The sequence below is a fragment of the Phoenix dactylifera genome, chromosome 1 (genome assembly GCF_009389715.1).
Source record: "Phoenix dactylifera cultivar Barhee BC4 chromosome 1, palm_55x_up_171113_PBpolish2nd_filt_p, whole genome shotgun sequence".
In the NCBI taxonomy this organism is placed as follows: Eukaryota; Viridiplantae; Streptophyta; class Magnoliopsida; order Arecales; family Arecaceae; genus Phoenix; species Phoenix dactylifera.
The window spans coordinates 36916360-36936341 of record NC_052392.1 but is presented as its reverse complement, the minus strand read 5'-3'; the positions used below and the strand labels follow the sequence as shown (position 1 = coordinate 36936341).

The following is a 19982-nucleotide window of genomic DNA, read 5'->3' as shown; positions in this document are numbered from 1 at the left end:
AATAAAAATCCAACAACTCATATGAATTAAAGCAAATTAGGTGGCCTAGTGGACAGGTTCAAACTTGTACTGCAAGCATCCCTTTCCATATTATTAGGATTAGGAGAAAAGTTTAGAGCTTGTTTGGAAAATCCAGTATGAATGGATTGAATTTTCTATTGGATTTATAGAGTAAATAGTCTATTTGAATAGGCCCATATCAATTTAATATCTTTCCAACCAAAAAAAATTATAGGAGAAAAAAAAATACATAGGTCTTTAGTCTAAGATTAAGATAGGTCTTTATAAGAATACGAACCAACATATATGATTTCTGAAGAAAATCCAACCCAATTTTATTGGATTTTTCAAACAGAGTCCACCAGTTTAATCTTATTTAAATTTAAATATTTAACTTTTCATGTCTAAATTTATCAATTTATCCCTATAATCTTAGGTGGCATGGGAATGGAGCCAAACAGTGCCTGGGCTTATTAAGGGCACCATGCACGAATTGCCTAAGATTCACCATGAGAAGTTGGGCTCGCCTACTCTCTAACTCGATATTTTACTCTCCAAATCCTTTTTACCCCCTTCTTCTTTTCATTATTTTGCATATGGACACGTACAAAGTACAAACAAAATTCAACGATCAAAAAATTATGAATTGAGGAACTGATGGATGTCACATGCCCTCCATTGCCATCCTTAACTATGTTATTGATATGAGTTGTAATCAGTAAATTTTGCTCATAATTTGATTTATATTTAAAAGGATATGCAACCTATATCCATATTTAAAAAAGAAATTTAAAAGTAGATATAACTAATATCCGACTTATATCTATATGTTTTTAGAATACATATGGATATATGTTCATACCTAAACCCATTGAGAATAAATATGGAACTCATTTTGTGGATTTATCAATATCTGATATAATTCAGTCCTAGAAATTGCAATTCCATGCTCGTTTTAGAATCTTCTAATAGTTGTCAATATCTTACAAAAATGTTTAAATTCTGAGAATAGTTAATAATTTTTTTTGGTAGTATGTTACATATAAATTGTCCACTATAAGCATGTGATTATAATAGAATATAGTCATAATCATGTAATTAACTTCAACATATCATCGTGTTACCATGATGAAATTAAATAAATAGGCCTAATCTTCTCAATATTTAGAGCTTTCTTCCCTTGAACTTGACAGTTACAGGAGGTTACCCTTAGAGTCTTGATAGACAATTCTGTCAAACCCGAGAAAAGGGAAAACAAAACATTTTACGGACTTCTTTTGTGAATAAAAGCAAGTCCGATTTTTCAGACCAAGCATATTTACAGCGAGGTCAACGAGGCCGTAGACCGAATCACTCTGAAGATACCCTATGGGTTGAGGAGCAGGAGCTGCCTAAAGCGCTTTGGGATGTGTTATTTTTTGATATTTTTGAATGTTTCAGTTCTAAAATTATATGAATCATCCTTCTTAGCCAAAAAAAAAGAAAAGAAAAGAAAAGCAAGCCTGATTCTAACCCAAAAAAATACTGACAATTATATTTGTTACTGTGGCTTGTCATGGTTGGGTCGAGCACTTTATGGCCCAATTACTGGTGCCACATAAAGCCTAAGCCCATTTGCTTGTGTAATAGCATTCTAAAGAGCTTATGTACTGTTTTTTCTTATAATTATCTTAAGTGTTGTTTGAGTGGTTTGATTTCTTAATCATCACTGTTAAAAGGTTAAAAGATGTCTTTACACACCTTTTTTTTTGCTTTTTTCTTTTCTTTTCGCCCCTGAGCAGAAGAGATCCATAGGTTCAAATTATGGCTACAAACCCCAAAAGAATTTATGGACAAGGTAAACTAGCTAGCATCTTCAATGTTCTTTAGATTCTAACTAAAATTTTTCACCTTCGAGCTATTAAAGAAGAGGGATATAATTTTTCTTGAGAGAACATCAAAACTTTCTGGACACGAAAATTAGGCAAAGGACAGAGGAATATATATAATACTTTCCTCCCATGAGAGCTTGGTGCAAAAAGGCATGGTCATGAAGTAATGTTCACCAAATGGAGAAAGTATCAAGATGCCTGCCGGAAAAAAACATTCATATATTCCTGCAACATATAGACAAGACTGGTTGATGCCTGGCCCCAGAAAGTTCAAAAGGAACAGCACATAAAATATCACATAGGGTCAACTTCTCAAAAGATTTCTCCAGCTAAAGGGGTATAAAGGGGGAGGCAACTTCTAAATCTACTAACATGGAAACAGTTCTCACTGGCAACTAGGAGAGTAATCACCAACTCAATACTTCATTTATGCACAGGGATGACTGCATATAAACAAACCTTTATGCACCTGAAACTCTTATGTACGAGACATGGATATCAACAGTGATAGAAGATAGGGGGAAGAACAGAACTAGCAATGATCAAGTGCAATCATTCAGAAGCTCCACGATGCTCGAGCGCTGCTCGTCGCTTAGTTTCGCGGGGAAGATGATGTGGAATTTTACTCGCAAATCCCCTCTGACCCCCTCCTCATGCGCAAGAGGCATGCCTTGACCTTTAAGGACTTTCACGTATCCTGGATAGATGATCTCATCATGGAAGGAGCAGCTCATCTTCTCTCCACTCAAGAGTGGAAAAGAGAAGGTCCAACCAGTGAGGGCGTTCACCAAGGGGACCTCTACTTTGAGCACCAAGTCATTACCTACTCTCTTGAAAATGGGGTGCTCCCTCTCTGATATCAAGACGACAACATCGTCCCCCATCCCTTCAAATGTGATTTTGGTCCCCTTTTTCCATCCTGGCTTCACCTTAATTGTGTGTCTCTCCTCCTTCTGAACAATTAACCTACCAAAGCGAAAGAGAAACAAAGCTTTAGCCCAAGTTTTCTTTTTACAGTTTAAGATGACATATTGAAGTCATCACAATATGGAGTGAACAAAGCAGCACATTATATGAGAACTTCAAATAATACAAGGAATAAAATTCACACAAATTTCAAACTATCTCTGAATTTCAGGAACTAGTAAAGAGATGATACACTGCCCAAAATAGTGCTGTCTGTGTCTTCCACCTTCATCCAATACTATAGCTCAAAGGACCATTCAATGGACAAGCCGGAGCCCAGACATACACTAACTTGGTGCTTGTAAATATATGATCACAGAAATCATCTTCTCGTTAATCTATATAAAGTTTCTCTCCAGAAAACTCTGCTCTAATCCCATCAATAGATTCAAGCCTTAATCTTTTCTGTAAACAGTGTTTAGAAGCTAGACTCCTTCAGTTTCACATCAGTAATACCGAATTAATATCCTCTTTTTTTTGGATTACAAAGTAGAACACAGACCACCTTAGACGATGGGACCACCCCGTAAAGACTTGGCCTAGTTAGGAATTACAGATGCAGTAGTAGCCATTCAGCTGACCTATAATTGAAATTAGTAACAATTCAGCTGGTATGATGGCGATTTGTCATGGATATTTCTACTCACAACCTGCATACATGTATTTTGTCAGTGAATGAGATTAAGTTCCCGGAAACGTCATCATCAGAACAAATTCCGAGCGAAGAGAATTATAAAGATGATCTTTCGCATTCGTTCTCTCGAAATTTGACTTTCTACAGCAAAATTGATGTAAACACTAAAATAGTCATTCATCAGAGGATCTCTTCTACTCGTAATGTTTCCATCCACAAGTAGCAAAGCTGGACATTTTGCTCTGATTTCCAGCTAGATTCAAATCATATGCAACTATAGTTAATTTCATTACAGAAAAGCTATTTCTTTGCGACATACGTACCAAGCATACCAATACCTTTGTATAACAAGTGTTTGTGTAGACTTCATGTATAATCTTTTTTTTATACATTCCTGTTTTTTTTTAAACATTTTTATAAATATTAGAAGCTAAAGATAAGATAACTCTGCTCAATTTGGTTAATGTAAGAAACAAGTGCCCATCCTACTTGCATTGTATACTATTCCAGATAATAATCTCTCTAAAGGGTAGGTTGGGGTCAACCTACCACAGAAAAGTATCCCAACCTACCACAGAAAAGTTGCAGAAAATTCCTGTCGGCCAATTAAACTAGCAGCAGAAACTGTTCCTTGTGAAAGGGAATCCAATGATGTCCTCAATCCATTCTTATCATTTACTTCCATAATTTGATTAAAAAGTAAGCAACTAAACCTGCTTCTTTTTTGGGGGACAGAACTGTAACTCTTCATCTCTTTCCATGGTAGGATGAATGGAAGGATCACCAACTATAGCAACGCAATTGCCTCCAACAAGCATCCCCCTCCCAAGAATAAACTAAAAATAAAAACTGTAAATATAAATAAATAAATAACATTTTTTTGAAAAAAAGGCACCACTTTTTAAAAAAGATTGCATTTTTTTTTAAAAAAAAACTTTTTTTTCAATAAAAAAAAGTTCCTCTGAAAGGATCAGAATTCGATTTCTTCTTATGTACTTTTTTTTCCTGATTTTATTAGATCTGCTGTATTAAAAAAAAGATTTTTTTTTTTTTTTTTTTTTTTGAGACAGAGTTGCAGATTCACCAACGAGAAATAATTAAATACCAGCAAAAATAATGAAAGAAAAAGGGAGAGAAGAAACAGGACATATACCCGTTCTTGGTGGGGACGTCCCTGGTGAACCTGATCTCCTTCTTGCAGCCACGGAAGAGCTCCTCGAGGGTGCACTCGAGCTTATGCTCCACCGGCGGGGGCTTCCGACGAGCCGACCCCGAGAACGTCGGCCTCGCCGCTGGGCTGCTGGCGCCCATGGAGTAGTACACGTCCTTGAAACCCCTCCCTGAGCCGCTCTGAGGGAATTGCTCCTGGCTCCGGTGCCTCGGCAGCGGCGACGGTCTCGCCGCTTCCCGGCCCCTGTTCGAGCCCCCTCCCCTGCTACCACCGCCGCCTCCGCCGCCGTCCCCGACGTCGTTACAGAACCCAAACATGGCTCTGCTGTCCTCCTGAACATTAAGAGCCTATAACAACAACAAAAAAACAAGTCTTTAAGCTTGTGTGAGATAAAATTGAGGAAATGGGACAGGTCTAAAAGAGATACGATGAGACAGGGGGTTATAACAACAAGAACAGCACCAAAGAAGAAATATTTTTATTGTTCGACAAGATTCAGATGATGGGATGGGATTAAGAGAGATACAATGAGAAAAAGAGGACCTATTAGAACAAGAACAACATCAAAAGAAGAGATTTTTAAGCTTTCTTCTTAAAATTGAGGTGATTGGACAAGGTAATGTTAAGTAATGTTAAAGGTTCTACCTCATCAAAATCAACAAGAAGAAGAAAAGATGAGATTTTTAAGCTTGTCAGACAAAACTGGTGGAACAGGATGGTGTTAATTGAGAGAAATGCATTCAGAATCGGAGAGTCGACGAACAACGACAACAACAAAAGAACAGAAGGATAAAACTTTTAGGCATTAGAGGGGTGAGTATGGGAAAGGGAAGGAGCACCTCATAGGCTTGGGTGATGGCTTTGAACTTGGCCTCTGCTTGGGGCTTGGAGGAAGCGGGGTGCTTGTCGGGGTGCCACTTCTTGACGAGGGCTCTGTAGGCGGCGCGGATTTCTTGAGGGGAGGAGTCCTTGGGGATTTCCAGCACCTTAAAATAGAAGTCCATGGGGTTGCCCATTGGAAGAACTAGAGCAGAGAAGAGAGAAGAGAGAAGAAGAACCAACAACAAACCACTACTGATGGCCTAAAGACAGTAAAAAGAGAGAGAAAGAGATGGTGACGGATGGAAGGGCGAGAGATGTGTGACTTTTTATTCCGGGAAGTATCCATTTGGGAATTCAGAGAGAGAGAGAGAGAGAGAGAGAGAGAGAGAGCAGAAAGATCTCCTCCTTCGTCTGGCTTCCAATTGGAGGAGTACATGAAGATGGTCGAGAGTTGGAGGCATGCCAAGGCACGTGAGATGCATGTGGAGAGAGAGTATCCATGGCTCTCATTCTCTCTCACTAGAAGCTCTGTGGATTAGTGTTGTCCCATGCGAATTGGTAAGTGTGGTTCCACCTTTTTCTTGTCTGTAATTGCTAGAGAATGAGATGTATTTATTTGAAAGGAGAAGTAGGCAAAGGTAGAGGATGAAAAGGTGATGCCACTTGCTTCGTGCATGCGGCGCCATGCAGTGACACACGGGCGTTTTGCTTGAGCTTTACAGTACTTGGAACTTTAGAAAACGAAGTGACCATGGTTATGCGACTGCAGGATTTGCTTCACAAATTATTCAATCCACATGAGACGAAATCAGGTACCTTTAATCTTTTCTTACATTAAAATATCCATTCTTTATTAGTGGCTATATTTTTTGGGCATCCAATGGAGGGACCTACTGATTTCGTGATCTTTTATATAATAACATTGTAAGGTAGTTTAATTGATACGTTAATTTAGAAGTTGCAGTTACCCCTCCTTTACGGGTTTGGAGCCTATAGGGATAGTGAGGATTTTCATATTGAGGTAGGTGAAATGCCATTGGAAAACGTATTAAATTTATGAAAACTTACTAACTTAGGCTTCCTAGGTCAAATTTTAACATATTACTCTATCATGGAAGAGCGTATAACTTGATCGAAAAATGGTATCAAAACAAATTGCGTCACAAATCCTTTTAGTAGACTTCCAATTGCCACGAGGGTACCTAGCTAACTTTGTTATTCCAAATGTATATTAGTGAGGTGCTAATGTGGCTTTGCCTCCAAACAAAAGAGACCCATAGACATAAGTCATATATTTGTCCTCCTCCACATAGCTATACACATCTTTCGAATCTTGATGAAGGTGGATCTAAAGACATGAGCAAATTAATGAAATGCGCATCTCTGCAATCTCTCGATCTCGAGCACATTTTCTATAATTACCCCATAAAGATGAAATTTGAGACTATTTTTCCTTCTTTTTTTTTTTTCCAAGCTTGTTGGCTATTGCAGTTATTTGAAGAATGGATAAAAAGTACATATCATGAGAGGGATTCACTTCCAAGTCTGGATTTTTTTTAGGGGTCATAGAAAATTCAAAGGATAATTTTGGGAACCACCCATCATTCATTCATGATGCTTCATGCCTCGGACCCCCCTTCCATGTTATCATTGCAAGCATTATTGCTCGTAGCAATAAACTCCTATCCTTTTGCGTTCTAGCTACTGATGCTACCCTCATGTACAAAACCCAGGCCCCCAAGTATACGGATGTTGGTACCTAACTATATATGGGTCCTCTCTCTATATATATCTGCATGTTATGAGCATGATAGGGTGAAGAGTCACATCATAATCTCGCGTGAAAAAGAAAGGGAAGGACCAATAAAGTATTCACACAGTTGGGATGTCACTTTAGCCGACAGACGGAAGAGGAGATAGAAATGAATCTAAATAAAAGAGAAATTAAGAAAACAATACCCATGGAGGCCAATTTCGTGGCAGCTGGGACAAAGGTCTCCACCTAACAAAACAAAACAAAACTAAGATGATCTACCATTGTACAACCTCCTCTTACATGAGTGCCAGTTACCATTGAGAACTGATCAGTGACTTGTTTAATCCAGTCGAAGATTATTGCAACATTCTTAAAAAGATTATTGCTTTTCGATTAACTGGTTTCGATGCCGTCGTTAGGTAATGCAACGTGTAGTCATCGCTTATACGAGGTATGGTCTATCACAAAGAAACTTGATGACACATCGATAGGAGGATGTTAGAAGTGGGTGGATATAGAGAAGCATCTGCTCCTCCAATCTTAAGTTTTCTAGAGCCTGTAGAATACCTTGATTCATCTTCGCAACCAAGCAGAAGACATTACAAGGGAAGTGAATTGGTGGCAGTAAGCATGCCTAATGCTTAGATCTTAACTAACATTGTTGTAGATTCATCTTCCTTAATTCTAATTGGAATTAGTTCCAATACTAAAGTTCATAATCCAAGTTAAAAAAACAAGTAACTGGATTATAATGTGGTGCATCAAGCTTGGATCTTAACGGACTTAGGAGTTTGGAGTGAGCCTCGAGCGAACCCACAAGTGTTTTGGGACTTCAGAAAAATACCTAATGCCATAATTTGGATCATCACAATTTAAGAATGCCAAATATTTCAGACACAATAGATCAAGAGTCTGGCTATTTCGAATCGTATATGTCGAAATTAGACCCTTGATCAATAAATGACCTCACTGCAACATATATCCCTTCACAGAAACAATTGATTAAGCATGACCTTGCTAACAATACAGCGGCTATTCAATTGGTCGGATCACCGACAATAATGTGCATATGATACAACAATGAATAGTCCTAAGTTTGATTTGGAATGTCACTAGAAAAACTTGGCTATGAAAAAAGGGGGCCTCTTCTAGGCCCTTAGAAGTCCCTTTCGCTAGGCATAATATGTTTCCTTTAGGGCTAATAAACGCAGGCTCTAGCGTGAATTTTTTTGTTGTTTGAAAGATACTTGCTCCCTTCTTAAAATTAAGGTGGCAATTTATGGCCCGATTTATCAACCTGACTTGCAACTGACTTGCTTTAGAAAGGTTTGGATTTGATATAAATAGATTTAAATCACAAATGGATCAACCCGCCTAGACTAGTTAGATTCTATGTTTAGATTTATGACCCATTTGATAATTGGATCACCATAACTTGATCCATTTAACCTACATAGGACTTGTTTAACTCGTCCGATGCCTATTTAATCCATTTCAAGCATATTTTACTCGAACCGCTTAACATGTTTAAGATCAATTTAACTTGTTAAAAACCTAATTAAATTTTTAATTTATTTAATTTATTCAACTCGTTCAGTTATGCAGGTCAAATCAAATTACCTACTAGATAAAAGGTCCAGCTCGGATGTAGATTTTTGACTTGTTTAATACATAGGCGAGCTTTGGATTACAAACTTTTGACCTGATTCATATCTAACCCAAACCATATCCGACTCAACCCTAACCAAGATAAACATAAGCATAGAATAAAAATGTCATGTGGAATTGGGCATTAAAGGCAGCATCAATCGGGCCACTTAGCAAATGAACATTAAAGGTTCAGCAGAAGAAAAGGAAAATCGTTTATGTTGATGATACAGAGCTACATTTTCCGCCAACTGCTAATATTGATGAAAAGGGTAGTGTTGGACATTCAGCCAACAAGTTGTCATATTTGCACCTTCATACATGAAGATAATAAATAATAATATCAATAACATCAACAGTAATGCCCAATCTTTCTCCCAAGAGACAACAATAATAATAACAATTATAGAACTTAAATTATTGTTTTTTTTTTATGTAGCCGTTATTGCAACTTTCCAAGCACTTTCTCATTTCCGATGATAACTATTTCCAGTGGTTGCCCAGTTCTTCTTAAAAAAATGAACCAATAACTCGCCAAATCTTAAATATGCAGGACAAATGCAAACATGAGGACAGGCAACATTGAAAACATTATTATTATTATTATTGTCCAATCTAACGCTTGAATGAGAAAGCATTCCGTCTCTTGGAACCTCACCACTTCCTATAGTGAATACGTTTCGGGTTGGCCTTCTGCACAAATTTGGATGTGTGAGTCACCTTAATGTTGTGGAGTGCATCTGCATGCCTATGATGCTTTCTCGGGTCTCTCTCATTCGAATTCATGTAGCTAATCCCAACTCTTATTCGGTGACTCCTTGGCCTCAGAGACCTCTCCAAGTGAATCCTTCTGCGTTCCCTTGATCTTTCAGAGAATAGTTTTCGAAACTCTAATGACCTTGGTTTATGTGTGTATGATGTCGTCCCTTCCAAGTCATCATTGCTTGTAGTGGAATCATAGGAGTCATCAATATCTCTTAGGTGCTCCTCATTCATTCTTTTCAAATTCTTGGACTTATGCCATAAAGACATGCATCCATACTTGCAGATTGAGAGGCATGATGTCAAACATGCCCATAGCATCTTGCACATACCCATACCAATGCAGTGACAGATACCAAGTTTGTATAGAAGGTAGAAGAACAATAGCACTGCATATCATAGGAGAAAGAGAAACTATTAGGTGAGATGGAATATTTTGAGAGCTGTAAAATAATCCATTGAGTATATACTCACCAAGATAAAGGAGGACTAAGACAGCAAGCAACTTCAAAAGATTGGCAATACAGAAATTCTCGATGTAACAAACCAAATCCCATGTTGAACCGCATACTGAGCTGATAAAAGATAGTTAGATGCGGAAGAAGCATAAGAATAAACATACTAGTTGTCAAAATACTCTTGTGACTTTTGTCAGATACTTGGCATAATTAATAGGATCACTAGCTAGAGCTGTTTGGTAAAAAAACATGCAGAGAACTGAGAAATATAAAAAGATGCACCATTCAAATGAGCAGTTAAGTGTCAGTATGTATGTATCTATAGGCTGATTGTATTTATCTAAAATTTCTAACTTGGATAGAAATTCGAGGGAAATTTTTTTTAAAAAAAAAACAAGAAGAATCTCTAGCATTACATTCTGTGTATAGACCAAATGCATCTGTTGATAGATTAAGCAAGAAGAGTTAGGCTTTGTCTTTAGTTTTATTGTTCAATCTCTTTCCACCCCCTCTCCAACAACCTGATTTACTAGTCTAGCCATGAATTATTACTAAGATTACCTCCAAGACAACTCGCTATTTTTTAAATTTTTTGCATTTAGATGACATATATTAGTACCACTTAAATAGCTAGATGAACTATAGATTCTTAAATTAGTCCTTCTGTCAATATTCAGAACTACAATTCCAGTCCTCACAAAAAAAAAGAAGAAATGCCATCTATTAGTCCACGCCAGCAAACTTTCTCAAAGTGTTTGGTCATCCTAGAGATAAGATTATCTCCCAAGAAAGAACACTTGAATTCTGGATATGCCATGAGAGAATACAGAATCCTCAGTACATATCCAACATCTACTATAGGAATTACAGTGGTCCAGCATCAGTTGAACCACCATCCAGCCTTTTCGATAATGAAAAAAAGAACAAAAGGTAAGACAAAATCTGCACCTCATTTTATCCTAAGTGGGTTCGAAACCCAACTTATCATCTGCTACATCACTGATAATTACATTTTCATGAAATAATTTCTTGGTACTCCATATAGCGAGCGACGCCATAGTAAACAAGCAAAGCAATAAGGTTATCCTGAAGAGAAGTTTAGCACTAAATCTGCACAAGAGCAGCAGATAACATGCGATGAAACAGGACTGTCAAAGAAATTTTAATGAAACACATAACAACTAATATGGGTAAAATTGACCTCAATCACTAGCTCCAATACTACCTGCAAGACTTTCCGGAAAGAAAATCTAATGGAGCTCCAAGCAAGTCACCTACAACTTTAATAAAACCTGAAACAAATGAGCCAACAATGTTCCCCATGGAATCAGTATCAGCTGTCACTCATCTGCTTGATTTCCATGCAAAAATATTGCTCGATGCGCCCCTCGCTGCCCAATCCTACACAGGCCCAATGCGAACAACTTTTAAATTCACTTCAGAAGTCAGCTATCTTCAGGGCATGTCTTTTTTTTTTGCCAATAAAAACTATTTTATTTCCAAAGAATTGCTCTCGTGTGATTTATTTGCTCATTGGAACAAGAATAACAACAAATGCAAAGCAACACAAACATCCTTTTCAAAAAGAAGGAAAAACTTTTCAAAAAAAAAGAGACAAAAATAACAATCAGACATAAATTATAACTGAATGCTTAAGCAAAAGAGAAGGCAAAAGAGATAAACGAGAAATATGAACAAATTTTTTTTTTAACAAGAGCACACAAATTCAACTTCACTTCGGGCTTCAAATGAAGTCTAGCCACATCTGATCCACTGCAAGTTTGTCTTTGAGAATAAAACAAAGTATTCAGGCCCCGTTGCACATAAAATAACATAGATACAGAAGAATATCTTCTCTTAGCCATCAAAAATCTCCACGTGATCTCACTCCAAAAGGTATATACAAAAAGTCCACAGTTTCAGTAATCTACAATAAAGACTAAGAAATAAAGGGAAGGAAGGAAAAAAAAAAGAAGAAAAAAAACTCTTCATCCAATGGAAACAACCATATTTATGAAAACTGCACAACCAAATGTCAGAATAAAAACAAGAAAAATCTCATTTGAGGCATTTGGATTGCATAATAAACCTCAAACGGGGTTCAGGAAGATGAAAAATTACGGGCTCTGATGGAAACTGTAGATGTCTCAGGTCTCGTTCTCTTTCTTCGTTTTCCTCTGCACTTAAGATAAGGGTTAAAAGTTCAAACTTCGAAGAAAAATAGTAACGGTCTCCCTCCCTCTCAGCAACGTTCGGCTCTGTAACGAGCGCCCATATTGGCCAGAGCCCACTGATCTCAGCCGTTCTTTCGATACGCCCAGCCAATGATACATGGCTTGATGAGGAGCGATGCAATCACGGATTTGGTAAGGTCAAATGTTGTTTTATTACACAAGAAAGCCAAATAAAATTAAAATACAGGCAATATTTAAAAATAATAAAAATAATTATTGTTTTATTTTTTATTTTTTATTTGGTGAACTGACATCTCACTACACTCAGCCGTAAGAAAGTCCAGAGCGATCATAAAATAAAACACGATCTAATGCCTGCGGCATACAATCGGAAATACCCCATAATATAAATCCGAAGTGGTGGGCTGCATAGGAGACGATCCAGTTCGCAGCACTGTTCGTCTTTCGAAATACATGCGAGATCCGGAGTGAATCTAACTCCTCCGCCAAGCGCCAAATGTTTTGAAGTAGTAGGTGCAGATCTATCCTGGCCTGCTGACATCGGATCTAGCCGGTCATGATTATTGTTTTATTACATGACAAGCAGTAAGCAAGAAGCAAGCAAAGTTTGGGTCCTGAAAAAGTATGTCTTTTCAAGAATATAACCAACACAATGATGCATTACGGAATCAAGAAAACGGTCCCTGGTTTGGCCTCCAGGACTGTGTGATTGATTGGGTTGAGTAATTGTGGTCCATTGGGCACCTTGTTTTCGCATTAATTAGTTGGACCATGAAAGGCGACCATCTGATTCTTAGTTCTAATTTTCCCTTTCCCATGGACAAACCAACCATGTTAACCTAGCAGGTCTAGATCTCCAATCCATGTCTAACCCACATTTTGACTAGGGTCAGAATGAAGGCTTATATAATTTTAAAGAAGTGTATATCAACCGACGGTGGTGGAGAGTGTCGTCTCTTGCTTCAGAACATTCGGACTATGATCAGTGGCGGTGTGGCCTTTCAGGCCAAGTATATGTTCAAAAAGACTAACGGGACTATGCACTGGATGGCTTCGTATATGGCCAGTCATTCCGGAAGCACCATGTAGGTTGAAAAGGAAGTTGCCTAGAGTGCTCCGAAACTTGTTGTTTTCTGATCTTATTGAATGTATCCTTACTAGAACTGCACGAATCATCCGTTCTAGCACCAAAAAAAGAAGAAGTGTATATCAGAGGCATTCAGGCAGCAGAGGTTACTTTGTTGGTAATGGTGTGGTGAAGTCAAGGAAATGGCCTCTTCATTCTAACAGAAATAGGTGAGGTCTGAGAAAGAACAAAAAAAAAGCTATCTTGGTATAACGGTCATTGTTTGATCTTTCTAATGGTTGCTGATTAGAATAATATTTTGCTAATTAAAATCTCCATATCAATGTAATATACAGTGCTGTTGTACTATTGCCGTCCGCTAATTTCCATTTTTGGACTTATTATATTAGCTAACATTCAGATGAAAAAGATTGCAATCAGACTATGGTAACTGATAGTTTCTATTATGATGGAAATTATCAGTTAACAAATTTGGAAGGAACCACTGTCATGGGGGAAAAAACATTATCGAGATCTTTTCAACCAGCAAAGGGCATATTTCTTCAAGAAACTGGCACATATGTTATTATGCAAAATACTAACAAAAATAATTAAGAACAATATAAATATGTAATGTGAGGACCGTATTGGCGTGTGTTTAGATCCATATTAGTTATTCGTCGAGTAAATCTTAAGTACTTATATAGGATCAAAAAATTCAAATAATAACTTCCAACTAGTTTTTTTGGGTGAGATCCTAAATTGTTTTTATTATTGCTCATAAAGTAATAAAAAAATTCATAAACATCCTAGCCAAAAAAAAAAGAAGAAAACATAAACAAAAGCTTTCGAGACAAAGAAATCTGCAGATAAAAAGTCACCAACAAATTGTACCTGCCAGGCAAATCAGGATTACAAAACCAAAATTTTCTTTTATATTTAATGAAAAATCAAAATACATCCTTGAGCAACGAAGTTCATTTTCACATGGAGATCCAAATGAACTGAGACTAGAGAAGAATTCAAATGAAACAGGCCTTCTATCAGCTTTGCTTAAAAGCAGCTCTGACCCTCTGAATCAGAAATAAGGGACAAGCAATATGGTACTAGTTTTTGCGTGCTATAAATTAAGGATCCTTATCTCGAATGATTTCATCAATGGAACTTCTGGAAAAGGTAATTTTAGCAGCCGTCACGTTACTAGCTGCAAGCAGCTTCAATAGCAAGCGTCTTAATCATGCTGGGACATAAATCTTTATTGAATTTGTCTTCAGACAACGACACAGTACACAGTCTTTTATGTAGACAGGCCTGCCATAACAAGATTTAAGTAATAAACTCAGAAAAATCGTTTAAATGACTCAACTTTGGGCAGTGATATCTATGCATAATTAAAAGAAGACAAATGCTTTTACCTTTGCCTTGCAATGCAAGGATCTTCCTCCACTATGAAGTTAGTTGGTAATTTATATTAAGCCTTTTCATGGCAAAAACATATAGCTGCAAAAGTATTCCATGTATGTGCTGCAACTTCAATATGCCCATATAAGTTTTGCATTTCCGCAATTATAAGGTCAGAAGACATCTTTTAATGTTTCTGCTGTTTTATTTTTAAGCATACCCTGTTGTAGAATGATAAACTCGACGATTAATCCAAACAAAATTACAAACACAAAAATTCATTAGCATTCTGAGAATATTTTTAAAATGATGTATGATACCTTTTCAACCACAGAAATTGAGCCGGGATGATGACATCTTCTATGAAGTTGGCGATTTATATTAAACCTTTTCATTGCAAAAACATGTAGCTGCAAAAGTATTACATGTATGTGCTGCAGCTTCAATATGCCTATGTAAGTTTTGCATTTCAGAAATTATAAGGTCAGAAGAAATCTTTTAGTGTTACTGCTGATTTTTTTTCAAAGTATACCCTCTTGTAAAATGATAACTTTGACGATTAATCCAAACAAATTTACAAATATAAAATTTCATTAGCATTCTGAGAATATTTTTAAGATGATTGATGCTGCCTTTTCAATCACAGAAATGGAGTCAGGATGATGACAACTTCCTTGGCGATAGGATCTGCATGTTCCACTTGGATTTCCAAAGCTGGCAAATTTAATGGAGGAAATAAGTGTGCCCTCGGGACGCTTCAAATGTATTACTGCCTTATCTCCATTATAGCTCCTGTTAGATCCCAGGATTCCAAGTCCATGGAAGGGTAGGCTGTTGATACAAAACTACAGACACCTGTCACACGTCTTCTTGAAAAAGTAATCTTAGTAGGATCTCCACCTTTCTCCTCAAATATCACCAAAGTATTCCCTGATGGTCGAAACCAAGATCGAGGGACATGGTACCTGGCCAGAAAAGAAGAAAACACAAGATTATGGATGCTTTCAAGATAAGGGACATGCATGTTCATTTAAAAGGGCATCTATAAGTCTTCACATAATTATAAACCACAATAAACACAAATAACTTTGTGATGTAATACCGTAGATTGAGGGAAGGATATATAGATTCTTGCTTATTCCATTGCCGTTTAAATCCAAGGAAGCAGTAATGATCTTACTAAAATAAAGACCTCAAAAAGCATGCTAAGCAACTTACTGAAATTTGAGCAAATTACTTTCGAGATTTATCCAATTGTCCACTGTAGGAATGACCAGCATATTTTTCCATTTAATAGAACCATGTAAACAGTCAAAATTTTGTGCTAAATCAGAGATCTATGTGGTACAATAAATTGCTCATTATTTTAACTAATTCAGACAACTTAAAATTATTTATCACAAATTTAAGCGCTTGCCAGCATTGTCAGAAATGATAATAGGAATTACTATCAGAAACAGGAACAGAAAATATTTTTGTTTATGATGATAATTTGTTTGGTTAATTATGAAAGAAATGGGTAGGTCAATTTTTTTGGTTAGTTTCGAGCATTTTGCTTTCAAACTATGCTAGCTACTTCAGGCATAGAAACTGTGTTAATGAAGAGCTAACTTCATTCCTCTCTCAAAAGAAAAAATAGCGAACATCATTCAGCTTTTTTCTTTTTTAGGTTATTTATGAAAGAAATGGGTAAATTGATTTCTTTGGCAGGCTCACGCATTCTGCTTTTAAACTACGCTAGCTATGTCACATAAAACTGTGTTAGTGAAAAGTTAATTGATTCTTCTCTAGAAAAGAAAATAGCCAAAGTCATTCAGTTTTTTTCTTTTTTCTAGGTTATTTATGAAATAAATGCGTAAGTTGATTTCTTTGGTGGCTTGAAGCATTTTGGTTTTTAAACTATGCTAGCTACTTCAGACATAAAACAGTTAATGAAAAGTTAACTTCACTATTCTCTTGAAGAAAGAAATAGCTAAAAGCGTTCAGTTTTTTCCTTTTGTATTTTTTACCTGGATTACCATCTCTGAGTTGGATCTCCACATCCTGTCCTGCATTTGTCCGGGACAAATTTGCCCCTGTAATTGCAACTAGGAATGCATTCAATGCACAGAACTTGTCCTGGACCAGTATCTTCCAATGGCTTTTCCATTTAGCCAAGCTTGGCCCTTTCCCATAAATTGCATGTCCAGCCCAACGGGCTCATTTCCTTCTGGAGGATCCACAACTACCAGCAAAACATTAAAAGAGAAAGGACTTGCATAAAATTATTGTTAAGAGGTGGTGAAAGAATACTCTAAAACATGGCAAATTACAAAACTTCTGCAGCTGAAAAAAAATATTTTTTCAATAAATGAGTATAACAAAGTTAAACATCAAACAAACGTCTACTGAAACTTGAAGAAAAAATAAAACCTATTATTCTTCCACAGCATAATTCTCATCCTAAACAGTTTACAATTGATAAAAATGGAATCCTTTTTCTGTCATCACTATTGATCTTAAAATGTTACCAATTTAACCTTGTTTAAAATGTCCAAGTAACCAATGAAGACAAGAAATGGCAAAAAAAAAAAACAAACCTTGTACCATGTCAAAGGTGGATTCCTTGGAGGGTCCGATTTTCGTATCCACTTCACATCATTTTTGCCATTCTCTGAATCGAATTATTCTTAATTTATAAACTTGATGCATAGTGCATTATTGTTATATATGCCTTTTTCTAGAATATTGTAAGATGCTTGATCGAACATATTGGTTCTTATATGGATTATGCTCGTTTGATTTCGATATCCTATAATTTTATGTATCTTGCGATTTGGAGCATGCTTTTGCGAAAAAGAGTTTTGATTCGAAACGGATTCAGAGTCGCTGCCAAACTATGTTTTGACACCCTACCAGTAGGGATTGTACGTTGACACTTCAATACCCTGCTAGTAAGGGTTGTACATTGGCACTTCGATACCCAACCCATGGGGGTTGGATGTTGGCATTCGATACCTTGCCAGTAAGGGTTGTACGTTGGCATTTCGATACCATGCCATTAGGGATTATGCTGTGGCACTTTGATGTAGTCATAGTTCTAGGCTGTCGAGATGAATTTGACGTTTTGAAAGAATTTGGATTTATGAGATTTGGTTTCACATTAATATATTCCATATGCTTAATTTCTGTAAATAATTATTTAATTTATTGCCTAATTAATCTGATTAAAATGTTCATTACTTACTAGGTTATCTAGCTCATTACTCCAAATCTGATTGTTTTTATAAATCTGAGAACTAAGATGGCATGGAGTTATGATTGGGAGAGTGACTAGAAGCCGAATTTGACATCTTTAACTTAGACCAACATTTGACTTGAGTTTGATGCAAGATCTTTTAAAAATTGTTAGTTATGTGAGACATTAAAATTTGATTTTAGTTATTTAAATTTAAGTTTGAATAATGATTATTTAAATTTATTCCGTTGTTTGCTTTATGATATTGTGATGAGATGCCTTGCAAGCTTGTGGGAAGAGTTTTCTATGATATGCAGCGGTTGCTGCAACCCCTGGCTTGCAATCTCGGGTCGGAGGCTTGACATTTGTACTTTTGATTTTGCTCGGAAAGAGAAATATAAGCAAAATTGGGTTTATGAGCAAGTGCAGAAGGAAAGGTCAAAGATTCTATTCACAAATGGTTAAAAATGCCATTTATGAACACACATTTGCATGGATGAACAAGGCTAATAATTACATTGAAACTTTGCTCTTATGTGAAACTAGTATGATCAACGTAGAAAGTAGAAAACCTCAATTCTTTCTGATCTTAAATTTTAAGCATATTCATTATAACTCTTTAACTTTGAAGCCTATGAAGACTAACTTTTATTAACAAATTTGGAAACCAAAATGTATGACCAAACAAACCTACATGCTGTTGCATCATACACCTTGTACCTCATACTTGTATGGCCCTTAAAGGAACTCTGTCCGTATCATGGCTCTGGCACCAAAATTGAGACTATCCATAATGCAATTGTTATAAATATTATGTGCCTTAGATCAGCCCCAATAAACCATCAGTGTCCAACTCATGTTAGATCCAACACAAAGTAGCCCTAATGGGAAGTCCAACCTTATACCTGACATCTAGATCATTTTTCTGTTCCCATTCTTTTTGTATCTAACAACATGTTAAATGGTGGTAAACTGATCAACATATGTTAACATATAAGTCATCCCATAGAAAAACCCTAGTTATATATAGCCTATCTTACATAAAATGAGTACTACATTTTATATTCATGCCATATTTGTACCCAATCTCCAGGTCATCTCAGAGGTTGCAGCCCTAGATGGAAATGGCAAAAGCTGCCTGTCTCCAAAGTTGATTCTTACTCACAAAACCATGTCAGCTCATCTATGCTACTCATATAAATTCAAATTGTACATTCTGGTCATGCTTATTTTTAATAGATTTGTGTTTTTTTAATAAATTTGTATACTGTCAAATTCAAGCTCATTTGTCCAAAATAAAATAAAGAATAATGATTTTAATCGTAAATTACCTTTATGTTGCTAAGATTACTTTGGCATAAGCTTACAAATAGAACGATAATTCCTGAAATAGAATTACCATCCAGGCCAATTCTCTGTCCAAATTTTTGGCTTATTTGGGGGAATTTGGTGTGAACTGATCACAGTAAAATGAATTACATGTGTTGATCTGCAAGCATAAAAAGTTAAAACTTTAAGATCATGAAATGTAAACAACATATGGAACACTCAGGCACATGAAGTGATGCAATTTGAGCATGCAAGCAAACAGCCACAGACACAAAAATAAATACAGCCAAACTTTTTCCATTTCAAAACCTTAATGGCTCGCTGATTGTCCGAAAGACAGTCCCAGGCACATAATGCAGCCAAACTGGCACTCCCCTGCAGCTCCAACAAAACCCCATCACGACCACTGCTTTGAGGAACAAACCGCAAAGATAAGTAAATCAATATCTCGAGACACACCCGAAGTTCCACTCGGCAGCAACAAATGGTCCAATGCGCAGGACCATGTACAGCCCCGCATCCCGTACAATCTCCACGAACTTGACCAGGTCGAACCGGTCCTCAAAATAATACTGCAAGAGAGGGGGGAAAAAGAAGTGCGAGCTCGATTCCAAATTCCAGCAAGAAAAACAGGGCAAGAAGGGGAAGAGAGAAGTAGCGACGGTGGAAGGGAACAAGTTTCGCCGC

General features: G+C 36.7%; 2 protein-coding genes and 1 long non-coding RNA gene across 7 annotated transcripts; all 3 read right to left on the bottom strand.

Annotated features, from left to right (window-relative positions):
- Positions 1-2066: 2066 nt before the first annotated feature.
- LOC103702612 (dnaJ protein homolog 1-like) lies at positions 2067-6042 on the bottom strand. The gene is made up of 3 exons (XM_008785106.4): positions 5482-6042; positions 4625-4989; positions 2067-2837 (listed from the first exon to the last, which is right to left on the bottom strand). Exons 1-3 carry the CDS (start codon positions 5656-5658, stop codon positions 2414-2416), a joined length of 966 nt encoding a protein of 321 aa, XP_008783328.1. The 5' UTR covers positions 5659-6042; the 3' UTR covers positions 2067-2413.
- A 3479-nt stretch (positions 6043-9521) lies between these two features.
- Positions 9522-11410, bottom strand: LOC103702732. Its single transcript, XM_008785284.1, has 3 exons — positions 11313-11410; positions 10104-10204; positions 9522-10018 (listed from the first exon to the last, which is right to left on the bottom strand). The coding sequence occupies exons 1-3, from the start codon at positions 11408-11410 to the stop codon at positions 9522-9524; spliced, it is 696 nt and encodes a 231-aa protein (XP_008783506.1).
- Positions 11411-14260: 2850 nt separating this feature from the next.
- Positions 14261-19982, bottom strand: LOC113462445. 5 transcript variants are annotated; one of them, XR_005514657.1, is made up of 5 exons: positions 19605-19982; positions 19298-19455; positions 16759-16973; positions 14764-15714; positions 14261-14659 (listed from the first exon to the last, which is right to left on the bottom strand). It is a non-coding gene; the product is annotated as an uncharacterized LOC113462445 (long non-coding RNA). The 5 variants fall into 5 exon arrangements; XR_005514661.1 differs by having other exon boundaries at positions 14261-14970; positions 15070-15714; positions 19605-19981; XR_005514664.1 differs by having other exon boundaries at positions 14261-15714; positions 19605-19670; positions 19755-19981.

Coding starts and splice junctions, on each gene's coding strand:
- LOC103702612 (XM_008785106.4), bottom strand. CDS start 5,658: ATGGGCAACCCCATGGACTTCTATTTTAAGGTGCTGGAAATCCCCAAG. Junction 4,990..5,481: donor CCATCACCCAAGCCTATGAG/GTGCTCCTTCCC, acceptor TTGTTGTTATAG/GCTCTTAATGTTCAGGAGGA. Junction 2,838..4,624: donor GACGTCCCCACCAAGAACGG/GTATATGTCCTG, acceptor TCGCTTTGGTAG/GTTAATTGTTCAGAAGGAGG.
- LOC103702732 (XM_008785284.1), bottom strand. CDS start 11,410: ATGGGGAACATTGTTGGCTCATTTGTTTCAGGTTTTATTAAAGTTGTA. Junction 10,205..11,312: donor CTTTCCGGAAAGTCTTGCAG/GTAGTATTGGAG, acceptor ATCTTTTATCAG/CTCAGTATGCGGTTCAACAT. Junction 10,019..10,103: donor CTTAGTCCTCCTTTATCTTG/GTGAGTATATAC, acceptor TATGATATGCAG/TGCTATTGTTCTTCTACCTT.